The 27,948-nt window shown below is 48.6% G+C and overlaps 9 protein-coding genes across 9 annotated transcripts; 3 read left to right on the top strand and 6 right to left on the bottom strand.

The window, feature by feature from the left end:
- Nucleotides 1-36: 36 nt before the first annotated feature.
- ustT_0 (Efflux pump) lies at nt 37-1,824 on the bottom strand (the record flags this gene model as incomplete). Its single annotated transcript, XM_031145990.1, has 3 exons — nt 37-1,084; nt 1,136-1,382; nt 1,434-1,824. The coding sequence occupies 3 exons, from the start codon at nt 1,822-1,824 to the stop codon at nt 37-39; spliced, it is 1,686 nt and encodes a 561-aa protein (XP_031008403.1).
- A 1,056-nt stretch (nt 1,825-2,880) lies between these two features.
- On the top strand, nt 2,881-3,263 carry LHYA1_G001004 (UPF0390 protein; the record flags this gene model as incomplete). Its single annotated transcript, XM_031145991.1, has 2 exons — nt 2,881-3,027; nt 3,087-3,263. 2 exons carry the CDS (start codon nt 2,881-2,883, stop codon nt 3,261-3,263), a joined length of 324 nt encoding a protein of 107 aa, XP_031008418.1.
- Nucleotides 3,264-3,776: 513 nt separating this feature from the next.
- ARI9 (putative E3 ubiquitin-protein ligase) lies at nt 3,777-5,168 on the bottom strand (the record flags this gene model as incomplete). The annotated part of the gene is made up of 2 exons (XM_031145992.1): nt 3,777-4,107; nt 4,162-5,168. The coding sequence occupies 2 exons, from the start codon at nt 5,166-5,168 to the stop codon at nt 3,777-3,779; spliced, it is 1,338 nt and encodes a 445-aa protein (XP_031008402.1).
- A 1,466-nt stretch (nt 5,169-6,634) lies between these two features.
- On the bottom strand, nt 6,635-8,251 carry LHYA1_G001006 (putative transporter; the record flags this gene model as incomplete). Its single annotated transcript, XM_031145993.1, has 2 exons — nt 6,635-7,560; nt 7,612-8,251. The coding sequence occupies 2 exons, from the start codon at nt 8,249-8,251 to the stop codon at nt 6,635-6,637; spliced, it is 1,566 nt and encodes a 521-aa protein (XP_031008415.1).
- A 1,120-nt stretch (nt 8,252-9,371) lies between these two features.
- PAO (Polyamine oxidase) lies at nt 9,372-11,210 on the bottom strand (the record flags this gene model as incomplete). The annotated part of the gene is made up of 4 exons (XM_031145994.1): nt 9,372-9,550; nt 9,662-9,861; nt 9,927-10,507; nt 10,560-11,210. 4 exons carry the CDS (start codon nt 11,208-11,210, stop codon nt 9,372-9,374), a joined length of 1,611 nt encoding a protein of 536 aa, XP_031008401.1.
- A 2,889-nt stretch (nt 11,211-14,099) lies between these two features.
- On the bottom strand, nt 14,100-15,591 carry LHYA1_G001008 (putative agmatinase; the record flags this gene model as incomplete). Its single annotated transcript, XM_031145995.1, has 5 exons — nt 14,100-14,362; nt 14,409-14,941; nt 14,993-15,098; nt 15,148-15,238; nt 15,304-15,591. 5 exons carry the CDS (start codon nt 15,589-15,591, stop codon nt 14,100-14,102), a joined length of 1,281 nt encoding a protein of 426 aa, XP_031008417.1.
- Nucleotides 15,592-17,360: 1,769 nt separating this feature from the next.
- Nucleotides 17,361-20,324, top strand: LHYA1_G001009 (uncharacterized protein; the record flags this gene model as incomplete). The annotated part of the gene is made up of 1 exon (XM_031145996.1): nt 17,361-20,324. One exon carries the CDS (start codon nt 17,361-17,363, stop codon nt 20,322-20,324), a length of 2,964 nt encoding a protein of 987 aa, XP_031008416.1.
- Nucleotides 20,325-22,552: 2,228 nt separating this feature from the next.
- Nucleotides 22,553-24,049, bottom strand: LAE1_8 (Secondary metabolism regulator LAE1; the record flags this gene model as incomplete). The annotated part of the gene is made up of 5 exons (XM_031145997.1): nt 22,553-22,786; nt 22,839-23,563; nt 23,614-23,696; nt 23,854-23,867; nt 23,927-24,049. 5 exons carry the CDS (start codon nt 24,047-24,049, stop codon nt 22,553-22,555), a joined length of 1,179 nt encoding a protein of 392 aa, XP_031008420.1.
- Nucleotides 24,050-26,222: 2,173 nt separating this feature from the next.
- Nucleotides 26,223-27,719, top strand: ddc (L-2,4-diaminobutyrate decarboxylase; the record flags this gene model as incomplete). The annotated part of the gene is made up of 1 exon (XM_031145998.1): nt 26,223-27,719. The coding sequence occupies one exon, from the start codon at nt 26,223-26,225 to the stop codon at nt 27,717-27,719; it is 1,497 nt and encodes a 498-aa protein (XP_031008421.1).
- Between the last annotated feature and the right edge of the window lie 229 nt (nt 27,720-27,948).

The raw sequence follows: 27,948 nt of genomic DNA on the forward strand, positions 1-27,948 counted from the left end.
CCTCTATGTAATGTCCAAAACTCCGACCATGCAAGTCTATATCCTTATTCTTCCTCCATCAGCGTGGTCCAGAATGTCTAGATCTCCAAATAGTGATTGCGCATCTGCATAATCGTCGCCGTACTCCTCGCCAAAGCCCATCTCTTGTCGTCGCCGCTGCTTTCTCGTTAATATCCCGAATGACCATACGCCCACACCAGCGATAGAACATATGACAGCGACGCAGTAGAACGGAAGGCCAATCCAAGATCCGCCTTTCTTCAATCCAACAGAGTACAACGCGTTCAGTGAGGGGCCAGCTGCGAGCGAGCCTAATGTCTCAACGACGGAGACAGCTGCAAAAAGGCGACCAACGTGTTGCTGGTCCACCAGCGTAGTGATCAGGGATCTCGCAAAAGCAGAATACCCAGTTCCAAGAGTTGTGACTATTAGGCCAAAGATGGTAAGTCCAATCGTCTCACTGGAAGCCATCAAGAGCGCTCCCATCACCAGTACAATGATTGAGAACCGGGCCAAGAACAAATCCTTGGCTTTTGATGAGAATCCGAGGCGTTGCATGAGAATTCTGGAGAGGAGCGGAATAATGACAAGAACAAGCGCTAAGTTTATTGAAGCGCGAAGTGAAAGTAAGAATGACGTCTCCTGTAGTTTCCATTGAAATCGCTTGGAGATATATCGAAGCGAAATATCGTCACCGACCGACGCAAAAGAATGTGATACAAATGTGAGAAGAAGGAGTACTACCGGGAGCGAGTGCAGGATTGCAGTTGAGCTAGATATGTTGTTCAAACCATCCGCAAACTGAGACTTGACAGTTGCGAGGTATGAGCGTGACTTGTCCGTCTTCCTGGTGGGGGAGAGGTCTCTTTCGGCCTGAGAAGCCTCGACAAGAGTTCCTGATGCTGAAAGTCGAAGATGGAGAGTTTCTGGAATGAAGACGACCAAAGAGCTTCCGATTGCTAGGATGATCATCCCTAAGATCATAGCTATCCAGGGACTTATGGCCATGAGAACGCCTGCGACAGTAGGTGCTATCAGTCCCCCTAAGAGACCTGCGCCATGCCCAATTAAAAATAGGTTTGTTCTTGGAGTTCATTAGCATGTTAGTTCGAGGGCGTGTTTAAGGACTGCTTACCTGTCTGCCTCTGTAGTAATATCACAGCCAATTGCATAAAACATCATTGAGGTTAAAGCTGAACCTCCCCCTATCAATGTGAAAATTGGTGAGAACCATAGCAACTGAATTGGCAAGATCCTCCACAAACTCATAACCAACATGTTGTAGCACCCTCCTAACAGTATTCCAACCATTGCAAGCGCAAAAACGGGCTTTCGTCCAACCCTATCAGCGAGGAGCCCATAAGGAATTGTTGTCAAAAGACCTATTCAAACCACAATTAGCAACACTCAACACTCCTTATCAGCCAACGTACTTGGTATCGGTGTCAGAAATGCAAGCACCCCAATAAATATATTCAGCTGGTTCTGAACCTGATCCTCTTTACACAGCCCTTCATCGATATGCCCGTCAAATCCAATATGATCCTCCCCTTGTAAATCGTTGTAGTAATGATGGCATATGATATCTTCCCATAAGCGTAACCCGGGCACCGCCATAAGGTTACCGCCGAAAGCCATTACGAAGATGGTTGTAAAGATGACACCGGTGACTACTCGAGGGGAGCGTGTTTGGCGGACCTTGAAGGAGAGGCGTGGTCGCGCCCATTTGGGCTGTCCATGGAAAAAATGCGTCTTTCGTGAAATGATTGGGAGGCTAGAGGTATCTGGAGTGTGTTCGGTCGACAAAAGATCGTGGGTAGCCATCTTGGCCGGTAGAAGTCGTCGCGAAGCTTTCCGGCAATTCGGAGTTACTGCTGTACCACGAATGTGCCAGCACAATCGCAAAGTCCAGCGTAGGTAGCTATAGGAATTATAATATGCTATATTATCAGAGAATCACATTGTTGCGGCTGAGGTAAAAGGGGACGAAGGATCGCTGTGCTTTAAACTCGAGACAGTGCTCACTCATGCCAAGAAACGGGAAACTTGTAAGGCGGGCAGTAGCGTACTGCTATAGTAGTAAAGAAAGTTGATATCTACAGAATGCTGATATAATTGAAGAGTTTGGCCTACCTTTGCAATACTTGCTGGGCTTAAAAATGCTGTGCTGTATTGCGAGCACGGAAAATGGCTTTCGAGTTGTCCGTTGAAGGCTGTGCTGTGCCTTACGCGGCCTCGCATGTCAAGGAGTAATAATACTTGTATAGATAGTCAGCAAGTAACATCGCCGACTCCGGCTTGCTGCTTCGTATCTGCATCAGCGTTCATCTGAGTCACGCCCAAATTGAAGGCTGTGTTTTTGCGTAAGAAAAAGGATAAACATAAATACTTGTGGTAGAATTACAGGTTACATGGCTATGAATAGCCTCACTCGGCTTTTACCACCTTTTCTCCCTGCTGCTTCTTGTTACAATTGCAATTGATGATATGCTAGTACCATCTTCTATTAAAAGATGACTTTATTAACTTAAACATGTTGTACGAAGTGACTTTGTGATCAAGCTTTCTATATAAAGTCGCGTATAAATCAATCATATATCTCTTTCCGCTCTTCTTGCTCTTTCATCCATATATCTTCCCTCGTTCTAGCCACTAGCATACTTATATTACCCTTTCTACCGCCCTTCTCACTCGAAGAGAGTAGGTATGAAATAAAAGTCAAAGTCGAAGTACCAGTGGTGGTTCTGGTACGCCTACACCTCCACCTCCACTTGCTTGGCAGGAAGATCACTAGCGCCGGGCACTAAACGTGGGGTCAAGCGAAATATCTTCACCCGCAAATATCCATTTCAACTCGACTCAACCACCCATACAGCAAAAATGGCACAAGGCGCAATCAAGGGCAAATCCACCGCCCCTACGGCGAAGTCCACTGGCCGCCGACAAACAGCTTTGGGCCCCAAGAAAGGCGCGAGGACGATTGCACCGAGGAAACAAGTGCTTGTCCGGAATGCCAAAATGACCAAGGTATGCTAAACGCCTTATAATGGATCACTTTCCTATTTTTAGAACGAATCTCAGACTAGATGGGACAATTAACTGATGTGTTGAAATTGAAGAAACATTCGGCAGGCTTGACGGCGATGACTGAGCGGACATTGGGAGCGAAAGCGGGACATTTAGAGTTGCTCAAGGGCGGGAAGAAAAACAAGGACACCAAGGAGGGCGAGCTTCCGAAGGGAGGGTCGAAGAAATTTGGTTGAGATGCAGGGCCGATGGACAGATTTGTGATTTTGAGACCCTCTCCGATGAAGAGCAGATGCAGCGAGGGCGGGAAAAAAGGACTGCATATGCAGGACAGCTACGGTTCAGAGAAAGGGCACACTGGGGAACTCCCTACGTGGGAGCAGACATTTGTTGTGAGGTTTTCGGAAGAATGGTGTGGGGGGCATTGAAGGGTCGAATTTACAGCCAGGCATAACCTGTCCCAGGAACAGCCTCCAATAAACTACGATTTGTGGTCAAGGCAAAGACCAAACGTTCATGTGACAATGCCAATGTGATATGGGGGTTGCTTCTTCACTTCAATTGGAAACAGTGGCTAACTTAAGTAAGTGGTTCAATACTCGAAACTAGTAAATTGTTCTCGAAGTCGAGATAGTTCTGAAAATTTAGTCACAGAAAATCACTTGCCAGAACGAACTTATACCAAAGTCATTGATAGGAGTACCCAAATCTCCACCACTTTTTCTCAACAATAATCCACAGCTTACACTCTACAACCTGTTCCTCCTGCATCGATTACAGGCCTGTATATTACATTGCCGACATTCGAAAATGTAAGAAGGCAATGTATGATAGCACTCCTCGCATCGAGCCTGGCCTCGAGCATATCTCCACTGCTCATGATCACAATTATGCCTCGTTCTAAGATTTTCCGCTACAGCCGCAACCCTAGCAATTCGTTGCGGTAGATCAGCTCTCACAGGCTGACGAGCAACGACTTGATTTGCTCTTTCGAATAGTCTATCCTCGGTCCACTGCGGACATAAACAAGTCTTCCAGCGTCGGGCACAGACATAGCAGAATTCAGATCCACAGGGGCACCTAGTAAAGTCAGCTATCCATCGACACTAGAAAATCGCTGTGAGATAAACATACGTGATATGGTTACAGCCGATGTCAAGCTCGACGAGTCTTCGGCAACTATAGCAGCGTTGCCAGCCGTTTTCATTTGCAGTGTCGAGCACGAGCTGCAGTGCAGTATCAGCGGGACAGTCTCCCCTATGGGCTTTTCCTTTACACATCGTGCACGTGACTTCTGTGCAAGCCGGGCAAGTTGCCCTCTCATTTTGAATGTTCTCAACGCGGATGAAAGCAAAGCAGAGAACATTAGAGCAGTATGTACGATCCGGAGTCTCGTACTCGATCTTCTTCGCTTCATATTGTCGAATTAAATCACCCGTAAGATGAATACGGACAGAGCCAGCGGGAATTGTTTGGCCGCAACATTTCGGGGGGAACAGCGAGTCATCGGTGATCGAGGCACGGAAGAGATCCTTGAGGCAAGTGCGGCAGTATTCGTGGTCGCAGGGAGCGCGGGCTGTATCGTAAAACTGAAAGTCATCCTGGCAGGCGGTACATTGGACGTTTGGGGGCCTAGTTGTGACCTTCCGTGAGGCAGCCCATTCGGAAGACTCGGGCGTTGAGTCTCCGTTTCCAAGGTATGTCTGGCCACCAGTGTTGGCGTCCTCTACAGGTGCACAGATATACAGAGCCTTCAGCTTCTCAAGCGTCTCGTCATTCAAAAACTCTGATCCTACTGTCCACGGCTCAATTAGAGTATGCTGTGCAACTCCACCCAATCTGCATGCAGTCTCTCGGTCACTGGCTGCGCCTTGTTCTTGGGACTGAGTTGCGATCAGAATTTCTTCATCGGACTGGCATGCTCGAGCAATGCTTTTAGTCATCTGCCTATCTGAGGCAATTGTAGCATGGCGCTTCAAGTCTTCGGTGTAGATTTGAAGGGCCAATTGAGCGTCCGAAAGCTCCCCTTCTCGATGTTTTCCTTTGCCCTCAAAGGTCTCGTAAAGTTCGAGACCATCGGATATCTGGAGTTGGAGGATCAAGTTGGCGGTCTCATCGTCTAGGACGTCGTAGGTATCCATTGTGCAAGGTTCGAGAATACTGTAGGGGAGAGACTCAGGCTGGGCTTATGAAGCTGGTCTTTCAATGGGGAAAAAGAACAATTCTAAATCAACGATTCAATATTAAACAGTTGCTCAATTCTGGGGCTAATTACAAGTAATCTCACGGAATGCACTTGTTTCATGTCGCTAATAAGTGCCAAGGCGCTAAAATATGTATGGTAAGTCCTCTAACAAACAATATCGTATATATGATATTTTACCTTATACTTATAGTCCTATAAGTTTTTAGCTTGGCTAATTAAAGTTGTCCTTATAGAAATAAGAGCAAAAGTAATAGGAAAGTAATTTCGATGTTCGAGAAATCCTTATCTGACGTATTGTAGTGCACAAACAAACAGGGATAGATGGGCTTGATGGGCTCCCTTAAGTCAACTTGGAAAATTGATAAATCGACTTAAGGGAACCCGAATAGTTGATGTGCAGAGTCTGAGACAACAAGTAGAGGCGAGCGTCCAGATTTGGAGATCATGAAGTAAAAATCCGTCATCCGTCAAGTACATAGCCGTGACTTGACTATTTGCTTCTCGGAAGCTGAGAACCAGTGATGATATCGGATTTACCTCTGAAGGCATGTTACACAATCTGGAAGAAAAACAATTACCCCTCACTCTCAGAACTAAAGATAACGGTGGTGAAACATGATATGAGAAAAGGAAGTATGAAAACGAGGTATAGTATTGAGCCCAGATCAGACCGTGCTTAGTCTACAGCCAAAGACAAAGCGATTCAGAGCAATGGTTTATGAAGCAGGAGATCGACATTTCCCCGGATGTCTCAAAAGTCGGCATACTTTGTCCTGTATGAATGATGGGATAAAGACATTTGCATATTCCGCGCTGATTAGGCGGGTTGCTGATTGTCTTGGAAAACAGCAAACAGAAGTCGAACCTGCTGGACTCGCTCCTTCCATTTCTACATTTGATTCTGCTGGTTGTGAGTCTCCTGGTCTAGTCTCTGCGGTAGTGTAACTGCGGTGGGTGTGGCGGAAGCTGCTGGACTTGTACATTCATATCGGAGATGTAAGAATAGAATGACACAGGTCAAGTCCGTAGAGACCTAGCTTTTTGAATTTGTGGTAAGTTTATATCTGGCAGTCTCGTGATTTCTCAATCTAGTAATGAAAGATTTTGTTGCACGTCGTTTCAAACTCCAGAGCCAACTACAGCACTGCGGTAGTACTACGGCTATTCCTTCCCTCCGTGATTGGCTTGTGATCATGTGCTTCTCTATTCCCTGCTTTTCTTTTATTAGTTGAAATCAAAAATACTTGGAAAGATCAGAAATTATTCAGAGTTCAATCAATCTTGGAATCCGTTGTTCTTGTGAACAAGCAAGGCATTGAGTATTGGTCCAAATGAAGGCTGACCGGCTGGTTATAGAGCCCCCTGGCTGCCTCTCATCTTCGTCATCTTCAAATTGGGGCTTCAAGATGACTGAACCCCTTCTCCAGCTTCTCCAGCCTCAGCCCTCTCTCCGTGGTCCATCCTCTTGAACGCCATCAGAACCTGATACTCCCAATCACTCCATGCAACAATAATCCACTCAATAGCTCCCACAAGATACAACGCAATGCACTGTCCAACCCACAAACCGGCCAAACCCCATCCATGGAACGCCAGCCAGATCCCTAGTGGCAAGGCACCCATATAATAACTAACAATATTGACTGCAGCACCAATATGCTGTCTTCCCATACCCCGGAGACTACCTCCACAAGACCCATTCAACCCATCTGCAATCTGGAACAGGGCAACATAAGGCATAACATCTGCCGTCAACTTAACAACGTCAACGTCGTCATTGAAGACCTTTGCATAGAAATCCTTCACAGCCATCAAAATTATAAGCACAATCAAACCCATCACCATACTCAACCAAGCCGCCACATTCGCAGCTCTTGCAGCACCCTTCGCGTTCCTTGCCCCAAGGAGGTTTCCCACACGAGCAGAAGCAGCAACGCCGATGCCAAAAGGAATCGTATTCATCACCTGATCCGTCGTCATGATCACGCTCTGAGCCGCCAGCGGAATCGTGCCCAGTCGTCCAGCAGCTAGGGCGACAATCTCAAAGGCCCACCATTCAGTGCCGACGTGCACGACGCCTAGGATGGCTAGGCGTGCAAACGTACCCATGTTTTGGATGCAGGCGCGGGACCAGCCGCCCCAGCAGCTCGAGCCGGCGATGAAGCGCGACCAGAGGACGAGAAGGAGGAATGAGAGCCAGTAGGAGAGTCCAGTAGCGAGCGGGGCACCGATCAGACCCCAGGAGAAGGTGTAGACGAAGAGGTAGTTCAGGCCAGCGTTTAGGGGTGACGTTATGAGGAGGACGTATGTTCCTGGGCGCATGATCTCTGAAAAGGAGATTAGTTTGGTGTCTATGGGAAGGACGTGGTGAGATGTACCTTGTGCTTGCAGGTATTTCTTCATGGTTTCGAAGTAGACATATCCCAGCCCACCTGGTATCAATGCAGTCAGGAACTTGGCGCTGTCAACACAGATGTATTCTTCTTGTCCCAGGAGTCTGAACACCGGTGCTGAGCAAGCCCATAATATTGCTACGGGGACATAGAAAGCTGTCAACACGATGAACGCGCGCTGGAGTAAGACCCCCAGATCGTGTGGGTTCTTGCTGCCCGTGAAGGTTGAAGACGCCAATGTATCGAGAGCGGTTGATCCTCCCAGGGCAATGAGCCACGCCGTTGACATGGCAAACATGTAGCTGAACGCTGCGGTAGCCAATGCTTCAGGACTTAATCTCCCGACGATCAAGACGGATATGGTTTGTAGGGAGTTTTGTAATGTATATGCGAGGACAACGGGAAGTGAGCCTCGGAGTAAGAGGAGGAATTCGGAGAGCCATTGTTTTGTGGGCGAGGTATCGTCTTCGACTTCGTAGGTTTCGCCTTCAGAGGGTATATATTGGGGATCATTAGGTTTGGGTAGGAGGGATGAATGCTCGTTTGGAGGGGTAATTGATGGTGTCGAGTTTTTGGAGCGGAACATTTTGGGGAGCCATGACTTGGAATCGTTTGAGTCCTCCATGGCGTCAATGAGGGGGGAGAGGGAGGGAGGGGGAGGTCAAGGATAGATAGACTACTATAAGGACGACAAGTGAAGTCTACTGTCTACTGAGACATTGAACGATATATGGGAGTGAGATGGAGCATTTCCCTGCCAATTGGGCTTACAGGGCTGATATATCTCATACTATGACAAAATTGAACAATAAGGACAAGGTAATCAAGACGTAATGAAGGCATGAATGAACAACAAATACTTGCACCGTGGCGGGCGGAGATCTGCATGGGAGAGCAATCTTTCGTCCACCGCCAAAGAGATATCCGGATGTCATATAGTAGTGCTGCGAAAGGCGACGGCGGATTTGTCACTGAACAATTGGCCCTCGGATCGGTGTGCAGTTGAAGTATGCAGCATCTTGGAAAACATTGGACGGAAGCTTATCTCTACGCTTGGACGGAAAGATAGACGCAATGCTTCTCGTAACAACATCACTGCCGGTAGTGTGTAAGGCACGTGATGTGTTGAAATGCTGGCAAGTTACGTAAATCTTCCCTCTTACATTCCCTTTTACACATTTTTATCGCCATGCTTCGTTGGGCTGGAGAACCTTACAGTATGTCAAAAGCCTGGATGCTCTCTCAAGCGGAAAGAGAATATGTGTCACGGGATGAGGAAATTCCACCTTGATATGTCGCCATTGCGCTTCATTCGCAAAACCTCGGCATTGTAATTCAATACTATATACTTTAGAATACTATACATGAAATGTTCGAGTTACCGGTCATAAAAGCCATATAACCGCAATGTCAGTTTTTTGCTTTTTCTTTTTCTTTTTCGGGCCTTTGTTACATAGAAGTGAATGCTGCTCCCCATTTGGGGTCATATATCGTAACGCTGGTTCAAGTTGCTCAAGCAAGATGTTATGTAATTCCCAATCGTATGTATGTATCTATGCCTCTGCGAGGTTGATCAATAATGATGAAAGTACCTCATGTTAACCACACGGCTGGTTTTATGGTTGCAGCGCCCTACGAATTTCCGTCAAGTGATTAGAGGACTTTCCATTTGCTTTGCCCCAACCATCCTACGGCAAAGCACTCAAAATTTCCGAATTTGCTTCTTCAAACCATCACTGTATTTCCTAAAAGCCAAAGGTATCCATACTAGACACAAACCACCCATTCTCCTCCGTCAACTGCCGCTCACTCGTCGTACAACCCTTTACAGTCCGATAACTCAGCTCACTCACACAATCCGTCGTATTCCCCCCAATACACTCTGCAATGGTCGTCCCTACAGCTTGGCCTTCCGTATACGCCCCTTTTCCAACCATTAGCATATGACACGACCTACTAATAACGCCGCATTCTCTAAAAAACCAACAATAGAAAATGAGAGTAAGATACATAGATACATAGATACTGTACATACCTTGCAAAAACCCATAATATTCTGCACTAGTAGCCTCCCCCGCAAACCAAAGCCGCCCCAAATTTGCGCGTAGGTTTTGATGCGTCTCGATGCTCAGCCCGGGCGGCCAATTGCTGTAACTGCCATATGCCCAGGGCTCGGTGCTCCAGCGCGGGTACATGAAATCTATCGGGTCGGGGATATCGGCGCCGAACATTTTTCTATGAACCGTCTTTTAGCTCTAGACGGACGTTCAGATAGGGGGGAGGAGTGGAGTGGGGCCTACTTTAGCACAGCCATGACTTCTGCCTTTGTAGCATCGTCGTCCTGCTGTTCGGCTCTGTAACTCTGCGCATATACAACTGTGACGAAAAATATGCCAGAACCTTCTATAAAGCCCGGTGCGGAGAGGGATTGGAAGACAGGATACCAGCCTCTTTCGACGGGGTCTGCGTACAGGAAGAATTGTGTAGTAGGGTCTGGGCCATGTTCCCAGAAGAAAGTCCCGTCCGGGCCTGGAGGGAATTGGAAGAAGATCTTGGTGTAGGTGCCCATTTGCATGCCTTCTATTCCGGTTTGTTTCCATGCTGGGAGAGCGGGTTGGAAGTCCACAACGTCGTTTTGGAGGACGCCGAGAGAAAAGGTGCAGATTGCGTAGTCGGCGTGGATGCAGGAGCCGTCGGCGTTGGTGATCGTTACACCGGAGTCGGAGTAGGCGATTGAGGTGATGTTTGTGTTGAGAAGGAGACGCGTGTCGTTGGGCTGGAGGAAGGTGTAGGCTTCTGACTCGATGAAGTAGTTAAAGCCGCGCTGATCGAAGACGTAATTGTTGTCACCGGAGAATTGGTAGAAGGTTGTGTTGTAGTTCTGTAGCTTCATCAGCACTTTCCCCCCTCCATCTTGATTATGTATAACATACCACAATAGCCCATGTCTGCGAACTTTGGTCGGGGCTATAAGCATACTCCCAATCGAACTCCCACCACTCGGCAGCTTGCATCTGCATGTCCTTCTTCGGCTTCCAATCCGCAATACTAAGCCCAGTCCTCATCGTTCTATCCTGCAGATTTTGAGTCAATATTGTTCCAGCATCTTGTTCCACAGTGCTATAAGCATCCTCGAAATCGTCCAACAGCCCCGCAAAATCTGCGGATCCATCCTGGTCATACGTTTGAATAGAACTGTAGTTTGAATATGTATTCTCCAGCCCCCACTTCTTCGCCAGTGTCCAGATGGGGTTCTCTGGCCCACCGTCAGAGACAAGGCCTTGTACCCAATTTGCGCCGAGTTCAACAGTGTAAGGCTGCTTGGTTGAGGGGTTTGTTCCAAAGGTTGTGTGTGCCACTCGTCCGCCGATGTACGAGTTCACATCAATAATCACAAATTCTGAAATTGAAGCATTATGCAATGATTGCGCAGCTGCTATTCCTGCCATGCCGGCCCCTAGTACCGCAACTTTCGCCTTTGTACATGTTGAGTTCTGGGTATTACGGGAATAAGCAGGAGAGGCTATTACAGTCTGAAACAGAGAGAGAAGCAGCACGGCCCTTGGTATGATATATTTAAACATTGTGAGAGGAGGACATCAGAGCAAGCACATAGAGGAGAGAGGCACATGGAAAGCACATAGATAAAGTAGATATCTAATCAAGGGAGAAATACTGTACCCATGTAACACCATAATCTAAACGTACAGCGGAACTACGATGTAGCATGCAGGCACACGTCAATACTCTTATCTAAAATCGGGTACTACCTCGGCCATAGACGAAACTCAGTGTCAGGATGCGATTGGGAGATTGACTTGCGGGGTGAAGAAGGTACCTTCTTAGATGGGTCGCAGATCCCGCTCGAAAAGGAAAGTGGTTCCGAAATATGGGGATATAAGATGGGACGAGGCGGAACTTTAAATTTGGGCTGTCTGATTCCTGGCTTGGGATGTATGTAGTCGAGTTGGTGTTTATATGGAAGCGGTGTTCAAAATTCGAAGACTTTCTTTTGAGAGGTTATACTTAGATTAGGCTTGAACCGTGATGACGCGTTTTGGCTGATGGGGCAAATATCGATACCCGGCATGGCATGTTCTGTTTGTTGTCGTACCCGGGATTGGGCCCAGGTATCTGACCTGTACCAGTACGGATGGTATCGACTTTTGACTATACTTCCCCGGAGTGTGCAATCAATGCACGAAAATCGACCCGACCAGGTGGTTGTCGGATAGCCCCTGATGTGCTGGCTGCAGCATGAAACCGTACTGCCGATTGGCTGGGTAAGTTCTGTCAATAAAGGCAGGTGGTTCATGTATGATAATATTAGTTTAATAGTGCTTCTACCATTATTTTAGACCAAATCCTCGAATTGAGAATGTCTTTACTTCTCCCATGCCATTATCGTAGCCACCCCGACCCCGACTCCCATCTGTATGCTATCCCGTTGAGGGGAAGATTAAGTCGAAGATGGCCTACCATTTCGACGATCACCTGAGACCACGACCACTCAAAACCCCGCGCTATAATCCGGTTGATATTGGCATGCTCGACTATAATCGTACATCATTGAATCGGAGGGATGCTTGGCCACTTCGGTGGCGCACCTGTCTCTAGTGGTTGGTTGATCAAGACATCCTCGGCTTCTGGTTCGAGAGTTCCCTTCTGCTCATAAGTATGCCCTTCCCTCATGTGTTCGTATGGCCCCGAGTATCTCCTCCAGCACCGTGATGCATCTGCTCGAACGTCCTGCTTCCCGAGCTTTGCGAGCTAACATGATCCAGCATCACATCCTCAAATGGTATTTCGCTCAAAGGCGTCTTTCCATCTGACACAACTGCGTCGTCGTCCTCACTCGTCGTATTGATATTTGGGATCCCGCCTGCAAGTCGCCGATGTTGCGGTGCTACAACTTCCTCATAACTCGGAGGAGCATCACCGCCCGGCCTGCCCGTCGCAACTGCTTCCTCGACTCTTCTGTCCTGTATCGTATGCATCGGTAATACCCCGTTCTCCGCAGCCGTGTCCTGGGACCTTCTCTTCTTTCGACGTCCGCAGCAATTATAGCAGAACCACGCGGAAAACACTACGACCAGAATGATACCGAGTACGGCGGCTATGACAATTGCGATTCTGGCCCCATGGGTCACTCTATCCCACAACATTTGGGACTCTGCAGGCGGGCTGGCATTGGGGGCCAAAGATGTATTTGTAGGTGGTGGGTCATATGTGGGTGATGCCGAGTCGGTCTCCTGGGCTTGGTGGTTCCAATTCGGCGTAGTAGGTGATGGCACTGCCATGGTAACAGTTTCCGTAACCAAGCCGTAGGCGGACGGTGTTGAAGGCTGACTGAAATCGTTCGCCGGCATGGTTGAGGCTGGGAGTCGGGGCCCTGACTGGATTGCGCGGGCAGATACCGAAGCAAAAGCTAGTTCATGAGAAGTGCACAAAAACAAAGTCTCGACGACGAGCCCGTCGCGATAGCGAATGACTTACAGTAAAGCAGGGAAATTGAAGTAAAAGAGAGACAGGAGACTACAAACAAACAAAGATGAGAGAGAACAGGAAAAGGGAGCAAAACACAAGCTGACAGGCGGATATGGCCATGGCCCACGCTATGCTAATACCATGCATGGGCTATGGAGAGAAAGATTTACGAAGTATCCTGTTTGTGCGGCCAAAAACCTACCGCAGTCCGCAGACCGCAGTCCGCAGCAGTGCAGTGCAGCACGCACACTAACGCACACGCACCAAGTTGGCTGGGGCTGGACTGTTGATTTACAGTACTGTGTAGAGCTCGAGCATTCCTGCAGGCACTTACTACCTTAGTACTGTATCGTGGCGCAGCCAGGCTTACCTTGGCTTGCTAACCTTTACCGTTTGTCGCTCAGGTCAGGCCAGATCAGGCCAAGTCAGGTCGAGCGGGCTTGGAGCGGGCCAATAAGAAAAGGCGACGGCGAGTTGAGTCTCTAGCCGACAACGCTTGCTTGCCTTGCTCTTTTAGAACACGGCTGGTGGTGGGAAAAGAAAAGAAAAGAAAAGAAAAGAAAAGAAAAGAAAAGAAAAGAAAAGATGAGGCAGCTTTTAGATTGTGCTATGAACTCCAGCTGTTTACTGCGAGTACGAGCACGACCATGGTAGCACAGCACAGTCGCCCTTGAGTTTACATTCCATTCCGTTCGTTTGACTTTCTCCCAAGGAAAAGACCTGGGGTGCATAATGAAAATAAATTCAACATGAAGAAGACGCGATTCAGGTCGGGGAAAATCTTGAAAATTCCGGAGTCCGTGGAGTCATGTGATTGGATGGACAGGACAGGGGAGAAAAGGTAATTTTGCTAGCTGCTTCCTTCGATATCTATGCTTCATCCATGTCCCACTACAACATTTCGCGCACACCGGTACTCAAATCCTCGAGCGTAACATCTTTCATAGCTCTTGCTGCTCATATTCTCATCATATCTTTTGATGAACCTACATCTCAGTCTTCTCAATAGACTCCACCTCCTCGCTCTTCACCATCTCACTCAACGGGCCCTTTTTGACCATCAAGCTCATGACCTCATACAGAGCATCTGCCGCAGCCATAGTTGTGTGTTCGGCATTGGTATCGTATGCCGGCGCGACTTCGACAATGTCTGCTGCGATCAAGTTGATCCCTTCTAAGCCTCGAAGGATGGTACGAAGCTCACGCGTCGACCATCCTCCAGTCTCTGGTGTACCAGTCGCAGGCGCGACTTGAGGCCGTTAGCCGAGATTCTACAGGGAGATGAGGAATCTTACATGCTGGGTCGAGCGTATCGATATCAATACTGAGATAGACTGGCTTGGTAGTGCCAACGCGCTCATGGATCTTCTTAATTATGCCATCCATTCCAATCGTGTCAATCTCTCTTGCTTCCACAATTTCAAATCCACAGTACCCATCATTTTCATAATCACTCAGGCCGCTCAGAGTGGTTCTAATCCCAGCGTGGATGTTGCTGTCATTCGCGAGCAAGCCTTCTTGCGCAGCATGGTAAAAGTACGTGCCATGATTGATGCTAGCAACCTTGCTTGGTGCGCCACCAAAGACCTTTGGCTTCCATGTATCAAGATGTGAATCGAAGTGGATCACAGAGATCGGACCGTAAGCGCGGTTGATGGAACGTAGGAGTGGTAGGGTAATGGTATGGTCACCACCAAGTGTGATGACTCGAGGAAGTGTTTTCCCGTTTTTTGCTGGGCCTTTCTTATTTGCGTCCGTAGCAGGGGCGCGGCTCAGGATAGCATTGTGTCCTTCTTCGATCTGGTGGAGCGCCCAAGTGTTGTCGTATCTGCCAAATCGACATCAGTAGGCTTGCTTCCAAGTGTAGAACAGAGCTTACGATGTGACCGGGATATCTCCACAGTCCAAGACTGTTGCCCATGAGTTGAAGGGGTTGGTGGCTAATGGGACATTATAGCCTCCGCTAAATCCGACTCTGCGTGAGCCTGTGATTGCAACAAAGGTAATCAGCGTTTGTGCTGCTGGGGTACTGACTATAAATTGAGACGACGAGAACCTTGACGAATTCCTGAGGGTCCGAAGCGCGCGCCCGGCCGGTAGGACGTTCCGGTGTCAAAGGGAGCACCTGCGAATTATGTTAGCGGTGACATCCTGATGGTTCGAAGATAGTATAAGTATGCTGCGACGTACCGATGAAGGCAATATCATATTTTGCTTCATCCGAAGCCAGACACGGAAAATATGGCAGGCGACCGAAAGTCGAGATACCAGAGAAGACCGAATCGGCCTTTCTACAGTCAATATACGCCCTTTGTGGATATATAGACTAAGTTGGCCTACCTGGGTTCCGCCATCACCGGGAAGAGTATTGTACCAAAGGGCTTTATGGGGGCCGGCAATTGGAACTTGATGTTCATGGTCACCATGTGCAAGTGCACTGGTTGCCAAGATGGCGACGGCGAGTATGTTGGTTAACATGACTGGGTGTAATTGTGAAAATGAAGAAGAAGAAATATTCCAGTGAGGGTCAGGACCCTTATGAAGGTGCTGCGCTGGCAGTGCTTCAATGCATCTAGCTTATCCTACAGAAGCTGATCTGACGGATGTGCTATCTCGGACCTGGAAATATTACCTGAGATTATGCTCTGGCGGGCTGGGAATAATATAGTTAGGTCAATGGCCTAGGAGAAACAGGACCAAGAGGCAACATTATTGGCCTTTAAATAGGATCGGAGTAGATAAACAATTTGGAGGGGTATATTATGGCGTAACAAGACATCAGCGGTGAATAATTGGAATATTAATGGATGCAAGAAAGGAACTGCCGCTACCAGTATCCAATTGGTACTAGGAATTTGGTAATGTAGATGTAATCGAACAATGTCACTAGAACAGGGGGAGCTGCCGCCGATGAGGTAATTGTACGATAAGACGTGGAGGGGAGGGGAAGCTTTATCATCCATGCCGAACTGATAGGCAAATGGGGAGGGAGACTTCGTGCCTGAGATCTGACCATAACTTTAAGGCATCTTACCCCCCTATTGGCATGCACGTGATATGCCTCTAGAAACATGCAGGCTGAATCACCAGATCACTTGTAACCGTCTGACCAACGACGACGACGAGCTTCAAAAGAAAAAGATTCTCGGAAGCGATTCGGTTTCAGGCAGTGTAGGTCCGTGATTCGCTGAATAGGGCCGCTCCTTCCCAGCTGGGCCAGACAGACTCCAACCTCCCCGATTTATCTTGTGCAGCGTGATGCTTTGGGCGGAAATGATGCAGAAAAAGAAGCATCGCATTCATCCTCAAGACTCGTAACGTTGTGCCCACCCGCAAGACTGCGAATGCAGGTGTGAATAGCATACCTACGTTTCATGCATCAATTCCTTTTGCTTTCCTACTCCCTCACTTCCACTTCCACTTCTACTTCCGCTTCCGCTCCCACTGCCTCCTCTCCCTCCCTCTGTAAATGTGCCATCTGATTCGAGGGTTTATGCCGATTACTTAGCAGGCCAGACCTCTTACTCGCAGTTGCACGCACAAATCAGCGTACTCGTAGTGTACCTTCGTAGTACGACTCCGTACGAGTAGCGCGTACAGTATTTGGTGCAAGGAAACCACCACCGCCAATCAGACGTCAATACCTCCTCCCGCTTTTGCGCTGCGCAACTCACCACCACCCTAACTCTTGTTACTCTTCCCAACGACATCGACAGACAGAAACAGAGACACCAGGCACAGGCTCGTCGCATTACCTGTAACTCCCCGTCAGCGACGACTATATCCTCGCCATCCGTCCCCACAGCGCTGTACTCGACACCAACTGGACTTGAGAGACCGCGAGAGGCTGGGTGCAGACTGCTAAGACGACAGACGACGACTGACGACGACCGAATGCCTCGAACACCCGAAACCATTCTTGATTGAGACATATTTCGCCGCGAGCGCCACTTCTTCCTTTTTTCTCCCTGGTCTGCTTTTCGTACCACGCTCCTTTTGCGACGCCCAGGACCCTCGTTCTCCATCAAATATTCTGCGATACCTTCGATCGCGAGCCACGAGGCAAATTCCTATCGATAAGATCTCATGTAGGCTGCCGTTGTATCGCTATGAGAAGTGGTGACCTGTTAAAAGCGAGTTCGACGACCGCTCGGTGACAAGAGGAGAAACGACCCAGCAATAGTTTTACCCCAATATTTCACGGCTCTTCGACGTGAATGCTCCTCTCGCACGCGAACTGGCTCAGGATGCCGGCACGAGAGCTGGGTAGCTCTTTTGATGCTCCAAACGGAGTCCAGCTACTCCGAAAGCACAAAGTCCTACCTCATCCTGGACAAGCGCGTCTTCCTGAATTATACCCTTCGACCCCTGCACCGAAACCGCGAGACCTCGTAATAGACACAGGAATACCATCGATACCCAGTTCAGCTACATCGAGTCCGCATACCCTGAAGCATGCGTCTAAGAAGATTGGAGGTCTGCCATCGCCGCCTCACTCTCGTCAGTCATCGGGAAGCCATTCAATCAACGCCTCAAGATACGACGTGGCATCTTCCAAGAACTCTGGAAATATTCCATCTATTCCTAGCACTCCACCAAATCAAAAAAGCCCGCCAACTCCAGATGTGACCCCTCCACGACCTATGCCTTTAGCATTTCGACCCCCAGCGAGCGATCGATACCCCTCATCGCGCACAGACTCTTTCAAGACTGCCCCAGAGAATCCTTATTCTTCGGACGAAGATGAAGTCTCTACAGTCCGGCCAGGTTTAGCATCCGTAAGGCAGTCCGCGTTGGAAGTCCCACAGTTTTTAGGAAAACCGCATAAACGAAAAGAAGTGGGTTTGGGGTTGGGACTCGAGTCGGACAACGAAGGAACAACCACACCTCGGGCAGAATCCCCACAGCCGGAATTTAATGTCTTTGACGGGGAATGGGGATCTGAAACAAGTGAAGTGGAACGGGAATGGGATCATAATCTCATGCGGAATGTAACAGTACGCAAAAGGCCTGGACGACGACTACATATGTTTACAGAGGAGGCCAATGAAGAAGTCATCGAAGACGATCTCGTGTCACCCACAAACGCTACGAAAGTCGTTCGAACTCTGCCTCTACATGAGAAAATCCCTCGCCATCGATTAGAAAGAGAAGCAGACCGGTTACCTAAAGAGACGAAACGTGCCACGTCGTCGCCTTTGGTCAGAAGAGATATTGAATTGCCTAAAACTCCAGACATCAGAAGATTATCAGCTATGTCTGGACGCTCAGGGACCTCGGCCGTTGTTGAAGCAATCGTGGTCGACGCACCACCAACACGGCGGAAGACCCTAAGACATACGAAAAAGCAACTTGGCTTGAGGGACTTCAGTTCTGACCAGTCGACACTGAGCTCAACCCCAAACTCTGTAGTGTCCACTTCGCTCTCGAGTGAATTGCACCGTGATTCAAGACATCGATTGCATCACTCGGCTGGCAAGATCCCCGAGACACGGCATCGAAGCCTGGCTTCCAACGTGACAGTCAGTACGGCATCGTCAAGTGGGAGATCTCGCCGAGAAGTCCTGAAGAGTGGAGGGATTCCTGTGGTTGTCATTCCAGAGCGACGCTCTTCCGCAAAGTCCTCAAAGGAACACTCTTTGCGATCCACTAGCAGTCACAAGAGCAAACGAAGCAACTCGCTTACCTCGGCACCTTTATCGCAATCATCGAAGTTCAATGGACCAGGATATATGGATTCTGTTGCGCCCCGTAAGAGGACCATGTCCGAATCCGCTGGGGATAGAGAGTCAATTCGTACAATCGACTTTCCACCCAATATCCCAGCTAGGAGATCATCTCTGTCTGCCCCAACAAGCCGAAACACTTCTAGGGCCGGATCTTTGACGGCCGAAAGCCTAAAAGCTCACAACATGATCCAAGCAAAGAAGCACGAAGCGCCAGAGCCTATGCAACTCCACACAGCTGGTTCACAAAAAGATTTGTTAAGTCCTAATCGGCTGAACGTCGATCATAACGGAGATCCTTTCTTTGGAAATCGACTATCAACACAAGTCACCCCGTTCTCCCAGGTATCATATGAGACTGCAGGCACATCTGTGGAAGTTTCAAACGCAATGGCTGTTAGCATCTTCCCTCATCAGAACAAGTCGGTACTCGTTGTTCAACAGACTGCCCCCCCTGAATCGTCTTCGTCTGCTTCAAAGTCGATTGGAGCTGCCGAGCCTGAACCGCCTACGTTGACTCTCAATGACAGAGACACCGGTCGCATCACTCCTCGTCAGCCAATTCATCGAATGGATGAAGTTGATTCACCGCTCCGAAACCCTCGTGCGCCTCCGGAGCCCCCGAAAATTGCTTTTATCCCGCCAACACCCGTTGTACTTACACCAGGGCAAGAGGAAGATCGTCAGCTGGGCTATACTCTGGATGAGCCACCTGTTAGTTCCGATAGTAAGTCTAAGCGAGGACTGTCACTTGTCCGCCGAGCTTTCAGCAACCGACGGAACTCAGAATCGACAATTAATCATCGCCCCGGTCTACTGAAACGCACACTGTCATTGAGCGGTCGGCGAAAGGATTTAGCCAATAAAGCCACCCAGCAGGCACAAGGCAATGCAATTACTACCTATCCTTCGGTAGTCGACCAACCCGCAGATGATAGCAAATTGCATCCTTTCTGGCGGCCATCTCATTTCTGGGATGATCTGGACAACGATTTCGCGGACGATGAACTTGTAGGTGGTTATCCGATGATTGACAACAGACCGAGTCCGCCGAAGCGGAGCTTGAGTGGGAAACTTAAGCGTACTTTCGCTATCTTGCCGATTCAAGATGACTTCGAACATCAACCGTATTCTATGGATCGGAGGGAGATGCGAAGGGGCTCTAGTGGTGATTTGAGGGTTGTGAAACAGAGAAGCAATTCCAGCTTGAGGCGGGAGGCTTATGATAGAAGGCAGTATGTAGAGGTACCGGAGGGAACCTTTGGACATGGTTTCAAGAATGGAAATGGTGGTAGGAGTTTCCATACTATTCCGGGTCTTGGAGTCCGAGTTGAATATGTTGGATGGAGTGGGATGAAGCGAAGACTCAGCGAAAAGAGGAGAAGGCAGAGAAGTGAAAAGCTTAGGGCCACGATCAGTACCCCACGGCAAGTTCAGAGCGGCGTCGATGATGTCTTGAGGCAGAGGCGGGGGAGTCAGATCTAAATTCGATCCTACCTGGACATTTGAATATCTGCTCTCGATGAGCTAGCTTTGGGAGACAATGCCCCCAGAAACTTAGAGATGGACCTAATGGGCTGTACTACCACGGAGATTAATGTCTCAAACCGGCGACAGGCGATAGGGGGTGCTTTTACAATACGCCTTGTATTCTGGTTTTATTTTCCAGGGATATCTGAGCATGAGCAAGCGAACGGTTATGAAGGAATGATTTTTATGAGATACATGATGCACGCGAAATATGCTTTTCCACCTACAGTACCTCTTGCTGGGCAAATGTGTTTGTTAAACTAAAAGACTTATTTGGTTTGCGCCTGCTCATGATTACGATGCGACGGTTGGCTAGTATTACTTGTTCAAAGGTTATGATGAATTGGAATGGATGGGAGTCTTTTGCATATTTATCTATAGATTTATCCTATATCGATTCCAATCTACACGTCGTTTGCTTGATTCACTGGCTTCCCCGGAGGGGTGTTTGAAGTTACGGAAGGGGATGCGATACTTGAACTCTGCTCCCGGTTCCGCAAGAAATTTTAGCTTCATGACTTTTACTTTTATCAGACTAAGACTCCAGGGTCTATTCACTTACCTCTATTTATCAGCAGCGAATTCATATTATGCTAGCATAGCATGGTAAGCACTTGTACCATATGCCTCGGATTCTTCATGAGTTCCTCTTTGTAGGTACCTACATACTTGCAACAAATAAATTATATTGTTTAGTGCTCGATTTACTACATCTCACCCACGTATCTCACCCACCCGTCCCGGAATAATTCAGGAATCACTCGACACCCCTACTATTAGGGGAGCAAGCAAGTCAACCTCACCACTTGGAGATTGATCTCGACGTCAATCATAGCGACCAAGGACACCGAATCCTCCACATTCAGTTTCCAAAAAACCACAAGCCTCATGGCAAGCTCAATTACTTCGAATGGAAGAGACATTTCATCCGAGAAGCAAAAGGCATGGATCTTTTTAGTCTTCTACACATCAAAGTAAAAGATATCCTTCAAGAACCCGAAGAAAAACACTTCATGATTCGAATCAAACGACAGAAACAGCTATAAGATGGTGCTGCTGCTCGGAACCTTAGCAGTCGTCGCCGAAACAGTGATATCGATAAAGCGGACTCCGGTCAAGTTTGTACATACGAGGCTTGTGGAAGAACAGGTCATCTTGAGATGGGGTGCTGGATCGCACACCCCGAGAAGAGACCTCAGCATATCAAGGACCGGGAAGCAAGGAGAGCGATTATCAGATCTGATAAGACGATGCAGACTAAGAAAGACGATGATGAGAACGAGGACGGCAGACCAAAGATTGTGGTCCCATCCATTTATATGGATCAGGCGGACTTCCATAACAAACTTCAGAAAGCAAAGACAAGAGAAGACCACAACTATAAGTCGATGGAGTTTCCTGCGGGACAACAGTACGACGATACAACGCAGGACCTAGGGACCATGGGGTAAAGTAGCGATATTTATCCAATTTAAGAGACGATATGTTGGTCATATAGTTTGAATCACCACTTTCGCTTTTGCTTGCTGGCAATTGAGATAACCTATCTCATACACTATATACCCCTCATTTCAGGTATTCATTGCATGTGTGAAGGGGTCACTTTATTTTCCTTTAGTTTCTTCACGTTGAAGTTATCTTGAGATTTAGGTGTCTTCAATATCGACCTCGTCAAGCGCTGAGGGTTTGACTGCGCTGCGCCTGCTAGTTCGGCAGCGAACTTTCAATGCTGGTGTACTAGGCAAGCGCTGAGGGTTTGACTGCGCTGCGCCTGCTAATTCGGCAGCGAACTTTCAATGCTGGTGTACGTTCCAATTTAGCTGGAGAGCTGAAGTAGAAGGATGTATATGATTCTAGTTTCTTGAAATGTGCTCTGATTTACTGTGGGTGACGTTTGGCTCTATCAGTGGTATTGTATGTATTTGGAAGGGAATCCCGGCCTGGACAGGAATATTTGGCTCGGTGAAGAGGATTTGAATATTAGACACGAGGATTTTGGATCTGACAAAGTCGTAGATCATAGTCGTTATATCGTTGCTAGATACAACTTCGTATCTAATAAAAACAGTACTCGCTTCATTCTTCATCAATTCGTGATCATCATGTCTTTCAAATGCGCCAGCCAACCCAAATTTTATCCCGCTATACCAAACGCCAATGCTATGCCATGACTATGCCGAGTCCTATTGTCCGTCCGCCACAGACGTGTTTTCAGTAGCTGGAGCTTGTGAAGGTCCGGGCACTACCATCTCAGCTGGAGCTTTTGAAGGTCCGGGCACTACCGTCTCAGTGCTGGAGTCAGGCTCCGGCGGCATTTGCTCTCCATCCAGAGGCTTCCTGCCCCAAACCACGAAGACTTTGTGATAAGCGTGGACACGTTTATCTTGTATTGCTTTCCTGACGTTGACCAGATACACCTACAAAGAGTTAATTAAGCCCGGCTAGTTCACTTCAGACGAAACCACGTACCTCGATCTGGGGCTTACTCCAATTCAGTATCCGAGAGAAATGACCCATGCTGAATGCTGATAGTCCGCATAGCCAGTTCTCTTCTGACATCATTCCCAAGGTTTTCAAATGCCTGTCTCTAGGCCAGGCATTGACAGGAACCTTGAAGACTTTCTCTTGCACGTCGACGAAACCGGCAGCCTTGTACCACCTCTTGAATTTATTGGCTATCCGCATAGGTCGATCTGCCTCCATGGCTGCATCGTCGCTATACTTGGTCCATTCTAGAAAGGGCCAATCGGGTGGCATAGTCCCATCGTCACAGTACGGGATCGAGTAATAATCTTGGCTTTCCATATATCCTCCCGGTTTGGTGTAGTAGAAGCCCTTCCGTATAATATCCCGGAAATCGGTAAAGCATCCCAGTAGCATGCGGGTATGTATATAGTCGAAATGCGCGGGCGGCAGCGCCCAGTCGTCGTCCGAGGCGTCATCGATAAAGAAATGTACATTTTCTGGGACCGTGAGCGGTTGGATGGGCGACAGGTCCGTTGCTTGAATTTCGGCCTCTGGGAAATCATCGCCCATCTCTACGGCCCATTGGCCAGTGCCCGTCCCGATATCAAGGATGCGTTGGGGCTTGTCTAGGGGCGCAAAGTAGTTGCGGTCTAAGAAGCAGTATTTGAGTATTTCAAACTGAAAGTCCAGACGGTCTGTCTCGGAGGGGTCGTTGGGAAAGTGATATGCTGAGGGGGAATGGTAAGCAGAGGTGGGTGGATTGGATACAAGATCTTACTTCCAGCACGATATCCATGATATGTGCGACCGTTCTCCTTGGCAAAGTCGTAGACACTGCTTTCGACGGCTAGTGAGGAAGTACTGTACGACGTCTGTCAGTCGGTGTATTCATTATTATCGTGAACATAATAAAGCTCAAGGGAAACAATTGAGTGGCACGGCATTAGACGACAGTAGGCTATCCTCGTACGACGTCGGTCGTCGTCTCCAGAGAGCTGGAATTCCAGTTGTAACTCACTCATCGTATAAGGACTAAAGATGTCTATCAATCAGCACCACGTTCCCGCCAATAAAGACATGCAAGTACCCACGTCTGCGTCAATAGGCGTCCCGTTTCCAGAGGTTGGGGAGCTTTGCGCTGGGCTGTGCGCCATTGCTGCCATGGAAAACTTCCTCACAGGAAGCGTGCCAGGTGCGGGGTCCTCTTCGTTCATATTACTGGTATTTTGGTTCTGGGAAAATGACTGCACACCGCTGCAATATGGAGATGTTTTCGATACATCCATAGAGTGGTTTTGAGCGCTTATTGGAGAGGGACTGGAAGGGAGGGAGGGCTTTGTACGAGTAGAAGAAGCAGAAAGCACAACACCGCTAATACTCTACTGTAAGACCACGACCCGGCTTATATTTAAGGTATGCCCGAGAGTCTGGCAATGGAATTACCAGCATGGTGGTTAGTGTCCTGCATTGGAACGGTAGAAGTGCGCCCGAACAACCTATCACTCCTGCATTGGGTCCACAGGAGGCAGGTCTGGAAGTCTACTCTGACTGTATAGGTACCGAGTAGAGCTTTACACCACCACGAGTATTCTCCTTTCTCGAGTGCTATTTTTTGGTCAGGAGGAGATGTAAAACTGTTATATTGTTATAAAGAAATAATAACTCTTCCCTATGCCAATTCACAACAAGTTCCTATTCGAAAGAGAGGATTAATCAACTTGGCCCGAAGATAGCCTTTCCTTTTTACCAGCAGTACCGTATTTCGTACTCCAGTGTATGCACGGTGTGGTGTTCCCTGTCAAAGGAAGGGTTCAGCCGCCCGTGCGGGGCAGCCGGAAACTACCAGGTAGGGCGAATTCTCGGGTTTCGGCCAAGGGTTTCACTGGTACTCAAATCTCTACTCTTCAAGTGCACGCACATATATATCTTATATGAAGTAGAAGAACAGCTGCGGCGTGTAGTTATTTCGAGGACTGTCACCTCTGGATGGGATGGCTGGGAAAGACAGACTTTTATATCCCTAAGGCGAGCTAGTAGTGGGTACTTCTCGCATTTGACTGCCTCGTCGCATTTGACTGCCTCGTCGCATTTGACTGCCTCGTCGCATTTGACTGCCTCGTCGCATTTGACTGCCTCCTCATGAAGTATTCCCACTTATCAGTAGCTGATAAGTAACGCTTTCTTTCCCAGCAGACGACCCCCTCTCCATATCCATGACAAGTGCAGATGCAGAGCGCAGAGTATAGTGTCTTGACTGCACCTAGCTCCTTCAAGCGGATCTCTTTTTTTCCTGCGGGGCGCACACTCTCGAGACACTTTAGACCCGGCATAGAGGTATGGCCGCTGAAGCGGGCGTTTATTGTGTGCTAGAATCCCTACAAATGCTTGCAGGACTCCATGTTCTTGCATAGCGCTCTGTCATATTTTCCTGCATCTAAGATAAGGTAGGGTAGGCATACAATTCGCCGGGGAGCTCCTGATTAGGACTAAATACATGTGTATTATTAAAACCCGATACTAATCAAAAGTAAATGCTTTCAACTCTATTAGCAAGTATAGTTAAAAGGTAGAGAGATATGAACCCGTGAGCCCTTGAAAGAATGCTAGAAAGGGCGCTAGAAACAGGACACCAAGGAAAGCTAGAAATAATCACCCGTAATGAGGTATAACCTAGAGTAGCTCGTAGGTAGTTAAAGTATAATTTGGGTCTAGATCACCTACGGAGACATACTCTCAGGTTGATTTAGCCAATGAGGGCTCTAAGCGTGATCTTTAGAAAAGCTAAACCGGACTTCACATTCTGTTTCTCGACCTGTACCTACCTACTGAATGAAGCTCCTCTCTACGCCTCGCCTCTCCCCCGAGGATAGTTCCTGCATATACATATGTAAAGGCAGAAATCATACAGGAATCGGACCTTCTTCTATTTACCGTCAAATCGCCCTTGTGAGCTGTCTCTACCGAGCTGTTCAAGGCCAGTCTACTCTACTTTTAAGCTCTTATTCCCTGCCAAAACCGCTTAACTGCCGTTACGGAAGCGTTATAGGGCTTACAAATCTTCTCTCCGGTTTTGGGGGAAATTAATTGTCCAGCTTGTTTGTAAATACAAGGATATATACAAACTACACTACCAGCATGCGTCTTTCACCATGCGCGCCATTCTTCCACGATCGCAGAATACAGCCTATTTTATTTGGTGAGTCAGTTCTCACATGGATCGAATGCTTCAATGAGTCATGAGATCCCACCGTACCTTCGTACTTATACTACATAATGCACTGGATGCATCACCCTCCACACGTTACATCTCAGACCACCCTCCATAGAATAGATAGGTATCAGATGAGACCCCTCTACTATATCTAGCCCGTCATCCCAGCGGCGATCATGTCGACATTATCCGTCTCCTCAGCGTACACCAAAATCCGCGCCCTCGTCGACAACATCACCACCGATGCCCTCCCACCCCCCTCATCCATCGTCGCAGGCGTAGAAAGCCTGCCAGCTAATCTCACAGCACATGGTATCGGAGAAGAAGCCACAGAGAGGCATCTCCTGTCTGACATATGCCCGGGTTTCAATGGCCCTAAAACATCACCTAATTACTACGGCTTCGTCACTGGGGGAGTCTTCCCTATTGCCGAAGTAGCGGATAACATCGTCACGGCGTTTGATCAGAATGTCTCTGTGCATCTACCCGAGCAGAGCATCAGTACCATTGTCGAAGACAAGGCGCTGAGCATGCTTGTCGAACTACTGAAACTCGATAACGGGAAGTGGCAAGGCAGGACTTTCACCACTGGCGCTACGGGTGCTAATGTGCTGGGCCTGGCTTGTGGGCGCGAAGCAGTCATCAGCACTCGTCTCAGAGCCGCCGGTGAAAGCCAGGGCGTCGGCGAGTTGGGGCTGCTGGCAGCGTGTGCCAGAGCCGGTGTCAAGGAAATCCAAGTCCTGACCACCATGGGCCACAGCTCGCTGTACAAAGCCGCCAGCGTGGTGGGCATCGGCCGCGCTTCAGTCAAAGACATCCCATTCAGCGCCCGCGAGCCATGGAAACTGGACATCGCTGCGCTAGAACGCGAACTCAAGCGCGAGCAAGACGGCATCGTCAGTATCGTAGCCCTGAGCGCCGGAGAAGTCAACACGGGGCGTTTCGCAACCACTGGCTCGTCATCCGTAGCGCAGATTCGAGACCTATGCACCAAATACGGATCATGGCTACACGTGGACGGCGCATTCGGGATATTCGCACGCAGTCTCCCGGAAAACGCCGAGTTCGCAGCTCTGCGCACCGCGAGCTGTGGTCTGGATCTCGCGGACTCCATTACAGGGGACGGCCACAAGATGCTCAACGTGCCGTACGACTGCGGCTTCTTCCTAACGCGGTCCGACGCCACGCTGTCCGCCGTTTTCCAGAACCCAAACGCGGCGTACCTCGCTACCAGCGGCCCCTCGTCCATCCCATCGCCCCTGAACATCGGCCTAGAGAACTCGCGGCGCTTCCGCGCCCTGCCTGTCTATGCCGTTCTGCTTGCATACGGCAGTGCAGGGCTAGCGGAGATGTTTACGCGACAAGTGAGGCTAGCCAGAGGCATTGCGGCTTATGTGCAAGAAAGCGCAGAGTACGAATTGCTAGCGCAGGGGGAAGATGAAAAGGGTGATTATGGTAATACGCACATCATAGTTATCTTCCGAGCCAGAGACGAGGTGCTCAACCGGGAATTGGTTAGTAAGATTAACGAGACAAGGGAAATATATGTTTCGGGCACGAAATGGGATGGTAGGCCTGCATGTAGGGTTGCGGTTAGTACGTGGAGGGTGGAGGTGGAGAGGGATGTCGAGTTGGTGAGAGGGGTGTTGGAGGGGGTTTCGAGTAATGGTTGATTAGGTTGGTTTTCAGCTCTTCAATTAGAAAATCTGTGCCGAATGACTATGTACGTACTTAAATTAAAATGCACGATATCTCAATCGATAGTGGATTTTATGGGCTTTCATGCCGCAATTTCGAGTCCGCGGAAAAGCCATGGCAAGGTTAATTTTGCCAGAAGCCCATAATTTCGGCTTGGAGAATTTGCATCATGGGGTGAAGGAAAGAGGGAATAACCAAGCAAAG

This window comes from Lachnellula hyalina (assembly GCF_007821495.1).
Source record: "Lachnellula hyalina strain CBS 185.66 chromosome Unknown contig00016, whole genome shotgun sequence".
Lineage (NCBI taxonomy): Eukaryota > Fungi > Ascomycota > Leotiomycetes > Helotiales > Lachnaceae > Lachnellula > Lachnellula hyalina.